The sequence below is a fragment of the Ambystoma mexicanum genome, chromosome 10, assembly GCF_040938575.1.
Source record: "Ambystoma mexicanum isolate Mex_15411 chromosome 10, UKY_AmexF1_1, whole genome shotgun sequence".
NCBI classification, from domain to species: Eukaryota; Metazoa; Chordata; class Amphibia; order Caudata; family Ambystomatidae; genus Ambystoma; species Ambystoma mexicanum.
The window spans coordinates 1,140,926,977-1,140,943,210 of NC_090932.1; the positions used below are offsets into that span (position 1 = coordinate 1,140,926,977).

Here is a 16,234-nt window from a genome sequence, read left to right on the forward strand (position 1 = left end):
TTGAGATACTCGGTCACTTGCATGTGGTACACATGGGGATGAAGCAAACTATGTACAGATCCATCATAAAATTGTGTGCACAAAAGAAAACAAAGATGCACAGTAGAGAAATAAGTATTTGTGCTACATCACCGACAGTGCCTGATGCAGTTTTCTACTCCGGCACTTTAAAACATGTCCATTAAAAACTATATGCAAGTAGACATCACACCATTTTCAGTTTGGGCTATTCGGTGTTGCATTGGAGTACAGATGAGAAATGGCATATGAGGAGGAACGCAAAGCTTTGCCAACGGCCCTGCTAATCCCTATGGCCAAACCCATCAGGTTCCTGCCGCTCCCCGCCCAAAACACTTACTCATGGAAACTCTTGAAGCCTTACCATCCAACGTTGCACTCAAAGAGCCTGCCAATGTTTTGCCAAAAAACTCTTCTGAGAGTGAATGACTTAATTGTTACTGGTGTAATAAAAATGTATTACTAGGCCTACTTTCAGCCACTCAATTTATAAGCACAAAGTCAACATTGTTGGCTTGTACATAAGCGTTAAGATTTTGTCAGGCACTGCTACTAGATGCCCAGGTAGTTGCATCATTTGCTACCAACACTGGGTAGTTAATACCACTACGGCTCTGCCTGGCAAGTACCTTTCCCATGCCTACAGAAAAACCTAAACTGTTGGCATTGCCAATGCTTGTTTCTGGTCGACATGAGCAAAACGGAATTTGTTGTTAAACCTGGCAATGGTAAATGCCCTGTATGCACCTGGTTTTACCCTTTGGGGTATAAAAGATGTGCTCCCACCCCTAGAATCCCACCTACGGCACACACTGAACAGAGACTGGTGAAGTGAGAGCATGAAAACCATTGGACCACCATGTTTCTGTGTATTTCCGAATAGAGGTTATTGTCAAAAGTATGTTGCCAACTTTTCCAGATGAACTGGCCGAGGCTCCACCTACCGCTATTGTAAAGATACTCTTTAATATACACTGTACTCAGAGCAGTGCTGATTCTCTATTCACAGCATCTTATATAGTCTGTTCACAGAAACCTTAAAATTAATAATATGCCAAGTGGGAAGGTGACATTGTTTGTGTTTAACCAATAGTCTTAAACATTTTGTGCCCACTCTGTGATGATGTCTAAGTTCAGCTTAATTATTGAACAGCACTTGCTACACCTTCCAGTATTCACATCACTCCAGTGCGGAGGGAAAGGCCATGTGCCTGAGAGAGTGCTGGGGAGGCTTCTTTCAGATATTCCTTTTCTTACCCTTGTACAGTAGGTTATAGCAGGGGGTTGAGATCAGGGAAATGGTCTTGCTAACAAGATCATGCAGGTCTCCTCTCATTGGGGAAGGACTGAAGGGGTAGGTTGCCATGAAGATTCCCAGACACCGCCTAAATTAAATGCAAAGGTTTGCCCATGGCTACAAGAATGGTCAAAGCCGGCTTCGAAATGTGTACTCTCTACTAGCCTTTGGCTGACTATTGACTCTTAGCGAGTAAGACATTCTGTGCTGTGTGTATGTGGAGAATTGAGGGGGAGAGTGACTTTTCTTGTTGCCTGGGTGGTTGCTTTCAACTTGAAATGTTTAGCCTGGTCAAAGGATGTATCTGATGGAAATGGTCATGGGAGGTGCCCTCCAGGCTTCAAAAGGAGACTAGCCTAGAGATGTAATGTCTAAACGTATCCCCTTGTGTCTATTAGAGTGATTATATTATGGTCACTGCCACTGAAGGGAATGATGAAATCCGTAAGGAACAGCGAACAGCAAATATTGCTGCTTCTCAGTTCAGCTGTTGTTGTGAAACAAGTGTGAGGGTACTTTTTTGCATAATTGCCATACACAGAAAATTCCAGGCAGGACTTGATGTACACACAAATCCTAGACCAGGATCACAACTCTGGAACATGACAGAGGTTCATGAGCACTGGAGGGTGGATTTAGTATGCTCTGTTTTTTTTTTTTGGGAATGGACACATTTATTTGTTCAGTCTTTCTGGAAGTTGTATAAGGCATGCACTGAGGTGCCATGTAAAATAAATGGTGGAAAATGCCTTTTTGTGAATTCATAGAGAGTCTTGCCGTCTATAGCCCATTCTACGAGACACCTATCAGCTAGGCATTGACAAAGCCAATTACTCTGGCTTTATTTAATGTCACTTCAGTCTCATATGCCCTTGCCTTCTCTTTGCCTGATCTTGCATTGTGTCCTCTCCACCTGCGACGCGCAGCTTCTTCCTGCTGGCTGCATCTGAAGCTGCATTTCATCCTATGTACAGCACAGCTGTGAATCCCAACATCACAGCTAAGAAGGTAAGCCCAGAAGGGGCTTGGGACTGCAACTTGGCGCATTTTGGAGCGTGCGTGGTGGCGAGCGCGAAAAACTGTTTATTTCGGCATTGCTGGCTTTCACTTTTTTGCTGCTATGCACCCCTCCACCAACTTGTGCATGTTCATGATGTGGCTGTGTTTTTACCCAGTGGACCATGCAGTGCCTATCTCTTCTTTGCACCTTTTAAAATGGCTGCTTTATTATTCCAAGCACCAAGTGCTCAGCTACCTGGCCCTGCCTCACTCTGATTGGCCTGCCTTCTCCATTGCTAGCCAATCAGGAGCCGGAAGCCCCTGTTTCAAAGGCTCACTTTCTAAGGAGCCTGTCTGTGCCTGTCCGGGCCTTGGAGGGCCTGGAGAGCCATAGAAAACTCTAATCTAACTATGCTGCGTCCCCGCTGACTAATTCCCGGAGTGCTCCTCTGTCTCTGGATAAAAGGCGTTCTACCATCAGCAGTAATGATTGTGGGTGTGGCTGTTCTACCATTTCTAACTCTCCTGAGGCATTGCCAATGCTCTACTCTCAATTCATTATCTTAACTAACCTCATTCCTTTTTACTACGTTTACTTCTTTCATACATGTATATCAGTGCTTCCATTTCCCTGTGCACCATCTGCATTCAGTGTTTGCTGCATTTAAAATCGTTTTATTTGGGGTATGCTGCTTAAATTCGAATTTGGGTGCTTCTGTTTCCCTGTGCTCCATCTAATTCTCTCTCACGCAACCTACTAGGCCTCCTAGTGAGTTAGCCAGAGCTGTACAGTACTCTCTCACTCCTTGACTTAAACCTCTGCTTTCCTATGGCTCTCTCGATCTCTCCTGTATTCTCGAACTGCTACATTATCTCTTATCCCCCATCCCTCTCAGTCGGGTAAGAAAAAGCATATAAAAGATATCCTGAGTGCAAACCCGGGACTTCTCATTGCAGACACCTATGTCAGTGCTTCTTCTAGAGAGGTTTTCACTGATATCCTTTTCTCTATCCCCTCTCCTGATCGCTGGACTCCCCATCTCATCTCCACTCTCTCTCCTTCCACACACTCCTCCATTAACAGTGGCACCAAGGGGGAAGTCCTCTTGATGGGCTTTGCATGCCCTTGTTGCTTTGTTAATGTCTATCACTCGGGCACCATCCTGGTTCAGGGCCCACAACCCAACCTCCTACTCATTGACCGCATTCTGCCTTCTCTCATTAACTTAATTCCCTCACCTAGATCTCCCCTTTCTACTCTCTTCCCCCTCCTCAGAATGGTTTACCACGCCCCAGTACCCCACCTCAGAAAACCCTCGAAAGCACTGACCACCTCCACCTGGCGACTCTTAACTCCCACCCAGCCAACAAACACTTCTGACATCTGTCTCCTTCTTGAAGACATTGACCTTGACATTCTCGCGCTTACCGAGACTTGGTTCAATGCCAGCTCAGTCACTGTCTTTGACTCCCTCCTAGCTCCTCCCTCTTGGATTCAAGATCATCTCCAAGCCTCGACCTCACCGCACTGGCAGGGGGTGGGGGGTTGCCTTAATTTCCCCTGAGTTTGGTGCCTGCCTCCATCTTACCTACCCAGAGCTATTCCTCTTTTGAAAGCCTGGTCTGCAAGATGGTCACCTCTCCCACCTCCACCCTGACCACTAATACCATCTACCATCATCCAGGCGCTGTCGCCCTATTCCTCTCTGAATAGGCTGACTTCTGCTCTTCTTTACTTGCTTCCACTTCTAACCTTCTCCTCCTGGGTGACTTCAACATTCAATTGGACTCCGCTGGCTCTTCAACCTCTCTATTCACTGATGTCTGCTTCTCGCCTTCCCTCTCCATTCTCCCTTCTGGACCAACCCACACAGCTGGACGCACTCTGGATGCCCTCATACACTCTGACCCCCCCCCCCTATTAGTCACCCCTGTATCCTGGTCTGACCACCATCTCCTCTCACCTGGGTCCCATTGGCCCCCTTACCGCCGCCCCAAAAGTCGCACCAACCTCGTTCAATGATAACCGCCCGATGCAATGAGTGACTCCAGCTGCCTTGGACCCCACCTACCTACCCCCTCACCCTGCCACCTCTGACTTAAACCTCTGACTCTGCCCTCAGCAACCTACACTTGTCCATCACCAACGCCCTTGACATTCTTGCCCCAGTCATGAGGATTTGTCTGAAACCTGCCCCACAGCGTAACTGTTGGTACGACTCCGAACTTGCAGCCCTGAAACGAAATTGCAGGGCAGAAGAACGGAAGTGGCTAACCTCAAGCTCATCCTCTGACAAACTGGCCTGCTCCAAAGGCAATATGGACTCGCTATCCGTGCAAAGAAAAGAGACCCATTAAGGCACGGGTCTCCGACGCATCCAATAACTCGGCTGAACTTTTCAAAATCTGCAGGGACCTAGCCAACCCCTCTGCAGTCTCCTCCTCTCCTTCTCCTTCACAGGCCCTCTGCAATGCATTGGCCTCACACTTTGCCGACAAACCACAGGAACATTCTGACTTCCCTTTCTACACTCCACCACATCCTACCCCCGCTCCAAACCCCTCACCCACACCCCTCCTTCCTCCTTTTCTTCTTTCACACCTGAGGAAGTTACCAGAGTTGTCTGCTCCATGAAGGTCGCTTCTAAACAGGTCTCCCCTTGCTCATTCAGGACCATCAAGGATAATATTGACTCTCTTGCCCCTGCTTTCGCTGAGTTCTGCAATCACTCTTTTACCACAGGATCTTTCCCCACCCCCTAAAGCACTCACTTGTGCCCCCACTCCTGAAAAAATATTCCTCTGACCCTACCTGCCCAGCCAGCTATCGCCCTATTTCCATCACCCCCCTTGGGAAGCTTCTCGGGAAGCTGGTCTTGCCCCAACTTAAATCCCACACTGAACTTGGTGGTGGCCTCCATGACCATTAGTCTGTATTCTGAGCATCCAGAGGCACGGAAACTGCTCTTCTGAACACCTGTGATGAACTGCTCGCCTCTCTTGACTCCAACTCCTCAGCGGTCCTTATCCTTCTTGATCTCTCCTGCATTTGACACAGTTAACCATTCCGTCCTCATACAAAGGCTCCACGATACACTTGGTGTATCGGAGCGGGCACTAGATTGGCGGTCCCCTTTCCTCACTAACCGCTCTTCCCAAGTCATCCGGGGCCCATTCTCCTCTCCTACTTCCATCTCCACCTGTGCCATCCCCCGCGGAATGCAGTCTGGGCCCGCAAACCACCTTATCTTCAACTCTATCTCACTAAATACTCTCCCACTAGACCTCTTCGCTCCTCTGGCCACAACTCTGTGTGTAAAGCATTTTGCTAACAAGAGGGCAGGGGGTCGCTCACTTTCCTCTGTGAGCTCCTTCCTTTGAAATAGCCTTCCCCTGAGCAGGACCTTCTCAAATTCCGGAAGCTCCTTAAGATTTTCCTCTTCCTTCTCACCTTCTCTCCTCTGCTAGTCCCACAGTTGTTCAATCAGTGTCCTTGGCCCTTATGCATCTTCAGGGCCTTGACCTCCCTCACCGATTACTCCCAGCTCCTGTCTATCCACAACACATTGCATCAGCACACCCTCAGCTCTGGAGACTCGCACTTACACCTCCCGCAGCTCTGGCCATGTAGCACTCTGCATTCCTAGCACTTCCTCCATGGCTCTCCCACGAGCTCGGACTCCCCAGCACTTACCCCCTTTTCCCCCTCTTCCTTTCTGCACTTTCACGTTCTGAATACTCACAAGGCGTAGTAGGTTCGTCCCTCTTCATTTTCCCCCTTAATATTGTGTTGCAATGTACCCTCCCTCCCTCCCTGCCCTGTGGGCACTTCAAAACAGTATATTCTTATTGTATAAGCGCCTAACAAGCAAACAATATATAAAATAAATATGCCCTTGCCAGCTACAGCCCAGTGACAGCCGCACATGCACATGCACTGTTATCATAGGTTCGGCTCAGCCTCGTATGGTGAGGTACTATCATCATATGATGAGTGCAACCTCGTTTTCCCTGATGCAGCCGAATACACCTCTCTGCGCACAGCCTTTGCCTAGATCTAGCCTTTTGGGCAAGGTATAGAGATGACTTTCACAGTTGCAGCTCAGATACAGCATTGGTTGTTACATACAACATCCCTTTGTAATGTTGTATCTGTAAAGTGACCAGCACAAACCCATTTGTTAGAGATTAAAAAAAGAGCATAATGACACTGCAAAACTGGCAGGTGGATGGAGAAAGGGCCAAGTTCATCAATCTTGTTTTGTATCAGGGAGGTGATATGATGGATAAACTTGTGATGTGGTTCCATAAGGCAGAGGGCTGCCACTGACCACCCTTTGTCTCCTTAGTCAGTGTATCTGGAGATGGTAACCCTCTCAATCCCCCTCTGCTTACACACGTTTTGTCACACTCGCATGCACACAGACACACACACTGCACACAGACACTTACCTCTGACTCCCACAGCTCGTCCACTCGGTCTCGTGGCGCCTGTCAACCCCTTCATGAACTCGTGTGCGGCGCAGGGGCTGACAGTTCGATTTAGAAAGACCGCTCTCTGCAGTCAGAGAGTAGTCTTTATAAATCAATCTTTTTCACTTATGTTTTTTTGAAAAAGGTCATTTGACCTAATACCTGCAGCGCAGATGGCAAACTTTAAAAAACAATACCCATCCAAATAGGGCTGCTTACACAACCAGACCTTCTGTGAAAGAATGTTATCAAACACATTAAAATCAAGGCTATTTTCATGACCATCAAACAGAAATCTGTAGCCCCTAGAAATCCATGAAGATGATGATTGTTAAAGAGCATTTAAGACTCCTCTATTGATAAATCTTTCAGCATGGAGAACTGAAGGTAATCGGGACCAATCTGCTGTAGGACGAAGGGTCTGTGTATCTTCATCTGCAAAAGGCACCACTCTTCGTAGAATTGTTGGTAGGACATATTTGCAGACCTCTAATGCCCGACCCAAGTGAAACTGGACGACAACCAGTGGAACTACAGGGATTAGTGCCGCTATCCTTGTCTGAAAACGATTTATATATCCATAGCTAGTAGGGATTTATCTTCTTCCATTGGCAATGAGGCAGGATTTGTGATGGATGCTCTAAGGCATGGTATCAAACAGTGAAGACAGGCAAAAGTGATCACAGTTCAAGGGTGTTTATTGAACTTCAATAGGTTGGTTGAACGCCTATCTAACCCTAAACCAAAGGATGGGAGCAAGCTACAACCATAAAATATTAAATAAAGCAGTACTAGTGGAGTCTGTTAAAATAAAAGGGCCTATACTAATAAACCTATTGCCAATCCTTACATCTAAATACAAATAGTGTGGGATAACAATGTATGCAAAAGAAGTGTTCAAGAAAGAATATGTCCGGATAGTTGAGCAGTTGGCTTCCCTTCCCCGCGATTTCAGCACGGGACAAGGCGGCACTTTCGAGCTTCGCACACACTCTGGCTTCTCTGCCACAATGATACAGTTCAAAGCATAGGCATCAGGGCCTTCTGTGCCAAAGTCTCTTTACCATTCAAAGTCTCTAATGCAGAGGGCCTGACGTAATAAACAAGCACTAACGTTCCTTTCTTCTCATGTATTTCCTATTTACAAGTTCTCAGGTTCACTGTTACCATGGGTCTCTCTCCTTCAGGTTCGGACCCCTTTATCACAATATTCAGTTTGTGTCCCTCAAACGGGCGCGAACCATGGATCTCCCTTGTTCGGGCTCAGATCCCTTTAACACAATGTTCTCAATTGGTCTCCTTCGTTTGGGCTCGGACTGTGTCAAAAATCCAAGACTTTCGATTGTGCAATGGATTTTGCTTGAACGTTCGCAGCACCACTTCGATCCACTTGATTTCTTATTCTTATCTTTTACTCTTCACATTTTAGCTGGACACCTTACAGAGACCTTCGATTGAGCACACTCACGGTGCCAGACCACTCTGTCACAGGTGTTGTATATTTCTTCTCTTAGTTCAAACATCAATCAGCAATTCAGCTTTCCTTGCGTCTTTCATCACACGCATTACAAATCTCCCTTCTTGCGCTCGTTATACAATGTTTCCACTTGCATCTTTGACTTCAACACAAACCGGTCTTGCATTGGTTTCCCCAACTCAACAGTTGTTTTAATCTTGCTGGTACTGCTTTAATCTTGGAGCCAAGGACGTTACCACGTCGGCTGATGCTCCTCCCTGACTCGATCAGCCATGCAGGAGGGCCCAGGGCATCTCCGACACACAATGCAGGATCTTTCAGTCTTGTTTGTGTCCTTATGCCTTTCTATCCGAAGGACTTTGGAAAATAATGGTTTTCTGCTGGAAAGGTCAAGGGTATCTCCCTCCTGGTGCACCCTTGGTTTGCCTTCTTTCTCCCCTCGTTCAGCTGCCGTCTCGAAACCACTGTTCCTTTGTCTATAAAGTCGTTATTTTTGGTTCTTTTAATTTTGTTGTCGGGCTGGTCGGGAGGGTTTGGTGGCCTTAAAAAGTAGTAGCACTAGTGGGGGAACCGCAGCAGGCATTGCTACTACTGACACTACTGACACATCTATCGCCTCTTCAGCAACTGAAATGAAGCATCATGGAAGTCTAGATTGCAATCAACAACTATTGAGGTTTTCTCACATGGCAGAATAGAGGTGTGATATTTCATATCCACAGGGGCATTAGCATACCACCTTTCCAGCTTAAGTTTAATGTCAACCAAACTTACAGAATGCTCTTTAAGTTCCGCCAAAATGTTGTCATACAATTTGACTAGAGATTTTAGAACCAAGTTGTGAGCCGAAATTGAAGTTGGGCCATTTTGAATCATGTCACGTAATGATTCAAGCAGCCCACATAGCGAGCTGTTCGTGACATAGTCTTCAATGCAAGAAATGTTGAGGCTATCTGAAAACATTGTGGGCATGATAGGAAAGGGGCCTCTAGATGATCGCCTCTGAGGGAAGTCTTCTACCTCTCTGAAATCACTTCCTGCATACTAATCAGTTGAGTAATAGTCAGCTACGAAGCAGGGGGACCTATGGCATGGAGGTTGGCGGCACTAGGCTGAATCGGTGAAAGTGGTTGCAGTGAAGAGGGATGATGCGCAGACAGTGAATTCGGGGAGATTGACCTCACCCACTTGGTCAAAGACAGAAAGGTGGATCTTCGATGTGCAAAATCAGGCTGAAAAAAGTCCGGTAATTTTCCCTGTTTGTTGCTTGTTTTCGCCAAATGTGTGGCTGGGTATTTAGCATTTGAGGTTATGGATGGAGCGCTCGAGCTCACAGAATGGAGACTGGATTTGGAGGCAGCTGCACTCGGTGTATTGACTGGAACACAGTTGTCACATTCTGATCTTGAAGAGTATTTAGAAATCACAATTAATGTAAAGCTACTTAATGATTCAAAAAATTAATTGGCATAGACAGTCAGTTGACTAGGGTTCCTTGGTGGCAGTAACAGGCCATTACCTCAAAGTACTGTTGCAAGACTGCAATCGGAAGTCCATAAATGACTGGTGTGGATTCTGTTAATATTTCTGTAGGTGTTTTAGAACTGGGTTCCAGGGTGAGAACTTTTTTTACATTTTTGATTAGTTGTGCATGAATGTTTTTTCATGGTTTACACTTTATATCCCCATGGACCCACGGTGTGTGGTGAATGTTCACTTCCTCCAAGAGTGCACCTCTAAGAATCCTTTCCTGTAGGCTGTATCATTACAATTGTAATAGATAATTGCTTGATTTGACCAAATTCAAATCCTTATTTTATGATTGAGAAACGTGGGTGTTTGTCAGTTTTCATACATGAACCATTGGTGCTCTTAATAGTGGAGGAAAATGTGGTTGCAGACTTATTGTTTGAACAATGGCTAGCATGCTCTGGAGAAAATATAAACTAGAGAGCCTCACATCATGTTTACATGGTGGAAGACACAAGACCATTGACAGTTGGACTAAATCTCTACAGGACCATATGTGAAGATGCAGTGATGGGTTGGTGGAATTGAAGGAAGAACCTGCTGTACCATGTAAACTAACTCTGATACTGGTAGGTTACATATAGAGATCTACTTTGAGACTGTGGTGCATATGTACCCTCAAGCATACTTTGTCTCACTCCATCATGAGTAGGTCGAGGTCTGAGGTTCTCCATCTAAGAGAGACTTTGCTGCCAATTCTTTAGAGATATTGGGCACTGTCTAAAAATCCCAGATGGCTTCAGATCAGGCTGTTTATCTCTTGGATCCTTTCGTAGGGTTTCTTCTACTTTGGCTTTTGTTGGCACGCTTCCTATTTTTGATTTTTGTGCCCCCCTACTTTCCAACTGGTTTGATACTACAGATGGCCCTTGTATTGCATATCTGCTTCAAACGGTTTTGGTCTTTCCACTTTTATTTTTACTTTTCCTTCTTTTACCAAAAAATTCAAGTGGTTTAATTTCTACTTGCATTTCCCACAATTCAGATGCAGCCTGGAGAAGGGGTTGACTGGATTCTGAACCTCTGCAAATAAACAACAGTACCATCTTGTTTTCAAAATTGAAAACTGGACTTTGGTAAAGGGCTATTTTGAGCAACAAGCGCAGTCCGGCCAGCAATGGTGGCAGAAGCGTGATATACAAGGCCACTTATATTACAACTATGACTCTCCCAGTGCCTGGGTTGCCTAGCTAGTTCCAAACTTAGGCATGGGTTGTGTGCTAGTGAGGGTCAGAATTTGGAAAATGCTACCATTTTAAGAAGCCTACCTGCAAAGAAGCCAGTTTGGAAAAAGCTAAATATAATGGGATAGCTCAAGGATCTAACTAAGAGCCTACTAAAATTAAAGGATGGGATTAAGAAGGGCCAGTTGGAGATATGGGTTGGAGCCTTGGAGGGGTACCTGTGCCAGGTCTGTCCAAAGTAAGGACAACCAAAACTTGGGCAATTAATGAACTAGACATAAAAGTACCAATCACTACAATTAATCTGTGAAATGCGAATGTGTTATAACCGTACAATATTCACACTTGGTAACTTACATTGTTGGTCAGGTCATCATGGAATCCAAGCCAGAATAAAGCACTCTGCCGCTGATATTGAAAACAGAGATTTCCACATTTTCATATTAATGCACGTACTCCAGGCCTATACATCTTGCACAGGGTTTCAGGATTGAAATCTCATAAAATCAAAAATGTTCATCTTGTACAAGATTTCCTTAGTGCACCTGCCTTTAAAATGGCTTCTCTAATGTTCAGGTCCCGTAAAGTTTCCAGATTGTCCCTCATTGGTGCCCATTATGGATGGGTCTCCTGAGCAGAGCAGTGGCCTGTATATGTGAATTAGGTGAACCACTGAGATTATAGATTCTATGTCCTGTATATATGAAGAGCTTTTGCTTTTTGTTTTAATGGCTAATACTGCTTCTTGTTAGATTTAATGAGTATTGACCCTCTCCTTATCTACCTTCTGAAAAGCGTTTTAGAATTGTGTGTAAATATTGTGCAGGTATTATGGCTGTAAAGGGACTTTCTTCTTATTCCGATTCACATTTTTAGCTATGTGCACGTTTCCTAGAGTTGTTGCTTTGCCTGGGATCCCACATTATCTGAGAGGCTTCCTTTGCCCAGAGTTCTTCTGTGCCATTAGGCGCAAGACAGTCCCAATACCGAGTGTCCCTGACTGCTTTGGAAAGACTTGCGCTACGTCTTGCACGCTCTCAATACTGTCTTCTCCTTCATTTTCCTGAGTTTACCTCCATTATCCTCTTTGTCATCTTGCTTCCTCAGCCGTTTGCTGTCACACTCTTGAATCTCGCATGCTGTCGCTCCCTTCTTCAGCTTATCTATTTTCCCCTCCTTTCTTTTATTGTCCCTTGATGTCTGGTATCCCTTTGCTCAGCCTTCACTCTCTGAAGTGTTCTCTTTCTCACATGATCTTTCTCTCCTCTCCACTGCCTCTTCCTTATGCCCAGGATGCCTTGGAGACTCTGGCAGAAGAAGCATCATTTGGCAGCAATGAGGGTCGGAGTTTGGCATTCTCCCGGGCGGCATCTGTCCTTCGATCTCTGCCTTATGCTCTGACGCGCTTGGAAGAGCTGAATAGTCTCCCAGGTTTCGGTTCACACTCCAAGAAGGTGTTGCAGGTACTGCTTTATGGTGTATGTATTCCCCCGAAACTGCTTAGGATATTCCCACGGCAGGGTTGACCTACCCACCCCATATGCATGTTATGTATTCCAACATTGTGTAGCCACACACCCTTTGTCTGTATCCTGTTCCAAAAGCATGTATATGTATTCGTCCTCTCCGTCTGTCATGTACCCGTGACGTATCTGTTCATGTGTGCTGCCCTCCAGCAATTTTAATGAACATTTTCCCCTCCTGCTTTTCTCTCTCATTGGCCAGGACATGCTCGAGGAAGGCACCTCTGTAGAGGTGCAGCAGGTATTGCATTCAGAGAGATATCGAACCCTGAAGGTATGGCTTAATTGTGTTTCTGTTTAGTGTGGAAGGGAGATGGGTTTTTATGTCAGAGGAGGTGCAAGACGGTCCTTCACTCTCAACTTTTAAGGGACTGAACGTCCTGCACTTTCAAACAAATGTATCATGGGCATTTACAGTTTTCCCGAAACCTAAGACTTTGGCATCTTTCCTACAGCTCTTCACTGGTATCTTTGGCGTTGGGAAGAAGACTGCATACAGGTGGTACCAGGAGGGGCTGAGGACATTGGATGATCTGCGTAAACAAGAAAAGAAACTGAATAGAGAACAGGAGGCTGGTAAGGAAAGCTAGTTGTATAGAAAATGTAAGAATTGTAGGTGGGTGTTAAGAACATAGAGAAATCGTAGAGTTAGGAGAAAAGTATGTTTTGAAGGAGCTTAAAAGGTCTCCACGGATTGGGAGACATGTTGATTGAAAGGAGTACATGTCATGAATGGTATTAAGATCACAAGTGAGAGTACTGTTGTGACTTGTCCACCTCCGTTTCTAAGCATGATTGTGGAGTGTTGAGAGATTGCAGGAATGAATGGTCAAGAGACTGGAATGCTAGGACGAGGCTTTGAATAGGAGCTCCTGGTGTGACATTGGAGCCTGATGCTGTGTGTGTGTGGTGATGATGATGATGATGGTGATGGTGATGAACAGTAGGTGTCTGCTTCCAAACTACAACAATCATAACTGGAACTTTAGTAAAGTGTAAATGAAGAAGTCACCTTTTCAGTTTGAGACTCCAGCTTTATCAGGGCTTGGGCAAAGCTTCCAACATTGGCAATGAGCTACTAAAGAATATGTGCGCATTGTGGGGGGGGGGGGGTGGGCTGTCACCTTAAAGTAGAAACACTAATTGACTATGGTGTAGGTATGTGCTGGCAAGGTTGGTGAGCAGATTTTCCTTCAGCACTCCTTCCCTTTGGGCTCATTTACAGGAAGCACGATTTTAAGTTATCCTAAGATGCCTGGGAAGAATTGTACTCCCTGGTTGAAACTTGCTGCGTGAGCTAGTGTGTTACTGGTTTGTGTTGGTAAGAGAACATACCCTGTGGGGCTTGAACAGATTGAGGCAATTTGGTCTAGTGAACCAACCTATCGGGAGAGAGATAGTATCGGCTGGCAAACAAACAGATAAGTATCCAAATAATAAGGCCCCTCACGTACCCTGCACACCTATTCTACTGTGACTGTCAGTTGTTACAAACAGGTCAAGAGTTCTTGTATAGCACTCACTGAAAAGGTTTTTAAGCACAGAAGCAATTGTCTTCAATAAACTAAAGTATTTTTAATTTGAAGTTAGACAAAAATATTACTCTGGACACCATAGGAACAAAATCATAAGCTCAATGCGTTTCGGGAATATTTACCTTGTATAAGCACATTTAGTTGATTTGGATGTACACTTGGAATCCAACTATTTTCAAAGTTTCGTGGATTCACATATCCATAGACAGATGTTTCCAGCCTAATGGATACACAAAGAAAAAAACAAGGATTCCAAGGATTGGTAACAGTCCCTTAAGGAGGACCCAGTCACCTCTGTCGAATTAAAAATTGGTAAGGAAATATAGCCTTACCTTGTATAAGGGCATATAGTAAATGGAGATGTTGAAATGGGATCCAATTCATTCACTGCATTCGGAAATGACTTGCAATGACACTCGCACGTTTAGAGTCACAAGGATTAGTGTCCAATGAGAAACATGCTTGTTTGAATCTATCAGATTCTGCAGTTGAAATTAAAAGATTCTTGATCCATTAGAGGGAGGCTACAAGACATGCCTACTCCTGTACTAACCAAGGTTCTGTAATTCAGGAATGCCATTTCGGGAATTGCCATAAGGCACTTCCAAAATGGGCGATTATTTGCATGCACGTCGTGACGGGATGACATCACGTTTTGGACAAAGTCCTTAAAAAAGAAAAGGGGGGACTATGACGTACGCGATGGGAAGTGACATGACGGGAACTGAAAGTATCTATGCACATTTCTTTCAGTTTGTTTTTTCCAACTGAAAAAAGTGCACATTGCATATAAAAGAAATGATGTTCCTGTATTGTTGCAGGCTAAGTATAAAAGATGTCACCTTTTTTGTCTAAGAATCTGTAACAAAACATGCCCTAAAGAGCGGATAACAAAATAAGATATTTTTCAGCTGTGTGATAGCAATTTGTCTGGTCTAATTCTATTCAGTTTTGCAAACTGAAGTCTATATTTGCCTTTCTGAGTTCATGTTGCATTGTATTCAAATGAGAATGTCAAAGTATTCAGCAAGAGCCAAATAGCAAGAAACTATTCGGCCGGAGCCAAAAAGCTTTATTCAGCCGGAATTCGGCCGAATACTTACTCGAAGCCGAAGTTCGGTACACCCCTAACACCAATGCACGTGTGTAGTCCTGATGGTACATAGAAGTTTCAACAGCCAATCTGGATTTATGTTAAGGAACATAGCTCTAAATGTTCGTCAAAATGGAAGGTGCTATAAATTGTCTCTTGAGGTGAAACTGTATGACTGGTGGAGACAGGTCATGGGGCTGGCTCCAGTAATTTGATAGGAAAGGCTACAGCGATGGATAAGTCTCTACTAGGTACACTACAGGAAGATTACAGGAAGGTAAGAACCTCTCTGGATGAATGACCACAGGATTATGCCATGTTCACACTCTGTTCCCAGTTATGTGTCTTAATCTTAGTATTACTAGCATAATCTAATTGGCAACCTCTCTACATCACATATTTACTTTTCCAAGCATCAGGCTAATCTAGAGGAAAACCCCTAGATAAAACTCCTCATTCATCCCATCCAGGGTGAGAGTCTAGTTTCTCCATCCTGGATAGTTCACGCTGGTTCAAGTTCTTCCCACAACGCCGCCTTTCTGGGGTTTAAGGACTACTTCCAAAATGATGCATCTTAACTGTGCAATAGTATGCCTGTGTTCAGTCTCTTAACTGGCGACCTGGTGTTTTTGGGTCGTATGTTACTCTTATGTATGTTCCACCGTTCCATAACCCTTCTTGATGTTTGGCCAACATAAAAGCTGACAGCTGAGACCATAAATCACTGAGCTGGTGTTGCATGTGACAAAATCTCTCAGCTTAATTTTAGCCCCGGAGCGGGGGTGTCTTATATATGGTTCTTTGATTATAGTATTGCAATTGAGGAACGGAAACGTACCATTCTTTCGTTTGTGTAGTATAGGTAGGTTATTAGTAATTGGTCTCTCAGTCTTAATGAGCTGGTCTCAGAAATTCCTGCCCCTCTTATATGCAATGAGTGGTGGTTTTGGGAAGAGTTTCTGTAATTGTACGTCCAGTTGGATCAATCTCCAGCTTTTCTTGATCAATCTAGTGACGTGGTGACTCTGGCTTGAATATTTAAGAGTATACAGAAATGGAATATATCCTGTCATTGATTATGGGATTAACACACTTTCCTGTGGCT

General features: G+C 44.7%; 1 protein-coding gene across 6 annotated transcripts in view; it reads left to right on the forward strand.

Annotated features, from left to right (window-relative positions):
- The window catches only part of POLM (DNA polymerase mu), a 376,886-nt gene that overhangs the window by 251,106 nt on the left and 109,546 nt on the right, over window positions 1–16,234 (forward strand). For all 6 annotated transcript variants that reach the window (XM_069619054.1, XM_069619055.1, XM_069619051.1 and 3 more), the window contains exons 5-7: window positions 12,271–12,441; window positions 12,704–12,775; window positions 12,957–13,077. In XM_069619054.1, coding sequence (XP_069475155.1) covers window positions 12,271–12,441; window positions 12,704–12,775; window positions 12,957–13,077 — 364 coding nt within the window. The remainder of the gene's footprint in view (window positions 1–12,270; window positions 12,442–12,703; window positions 12,776–12,956; window positions 13,078–16,234) is intronic.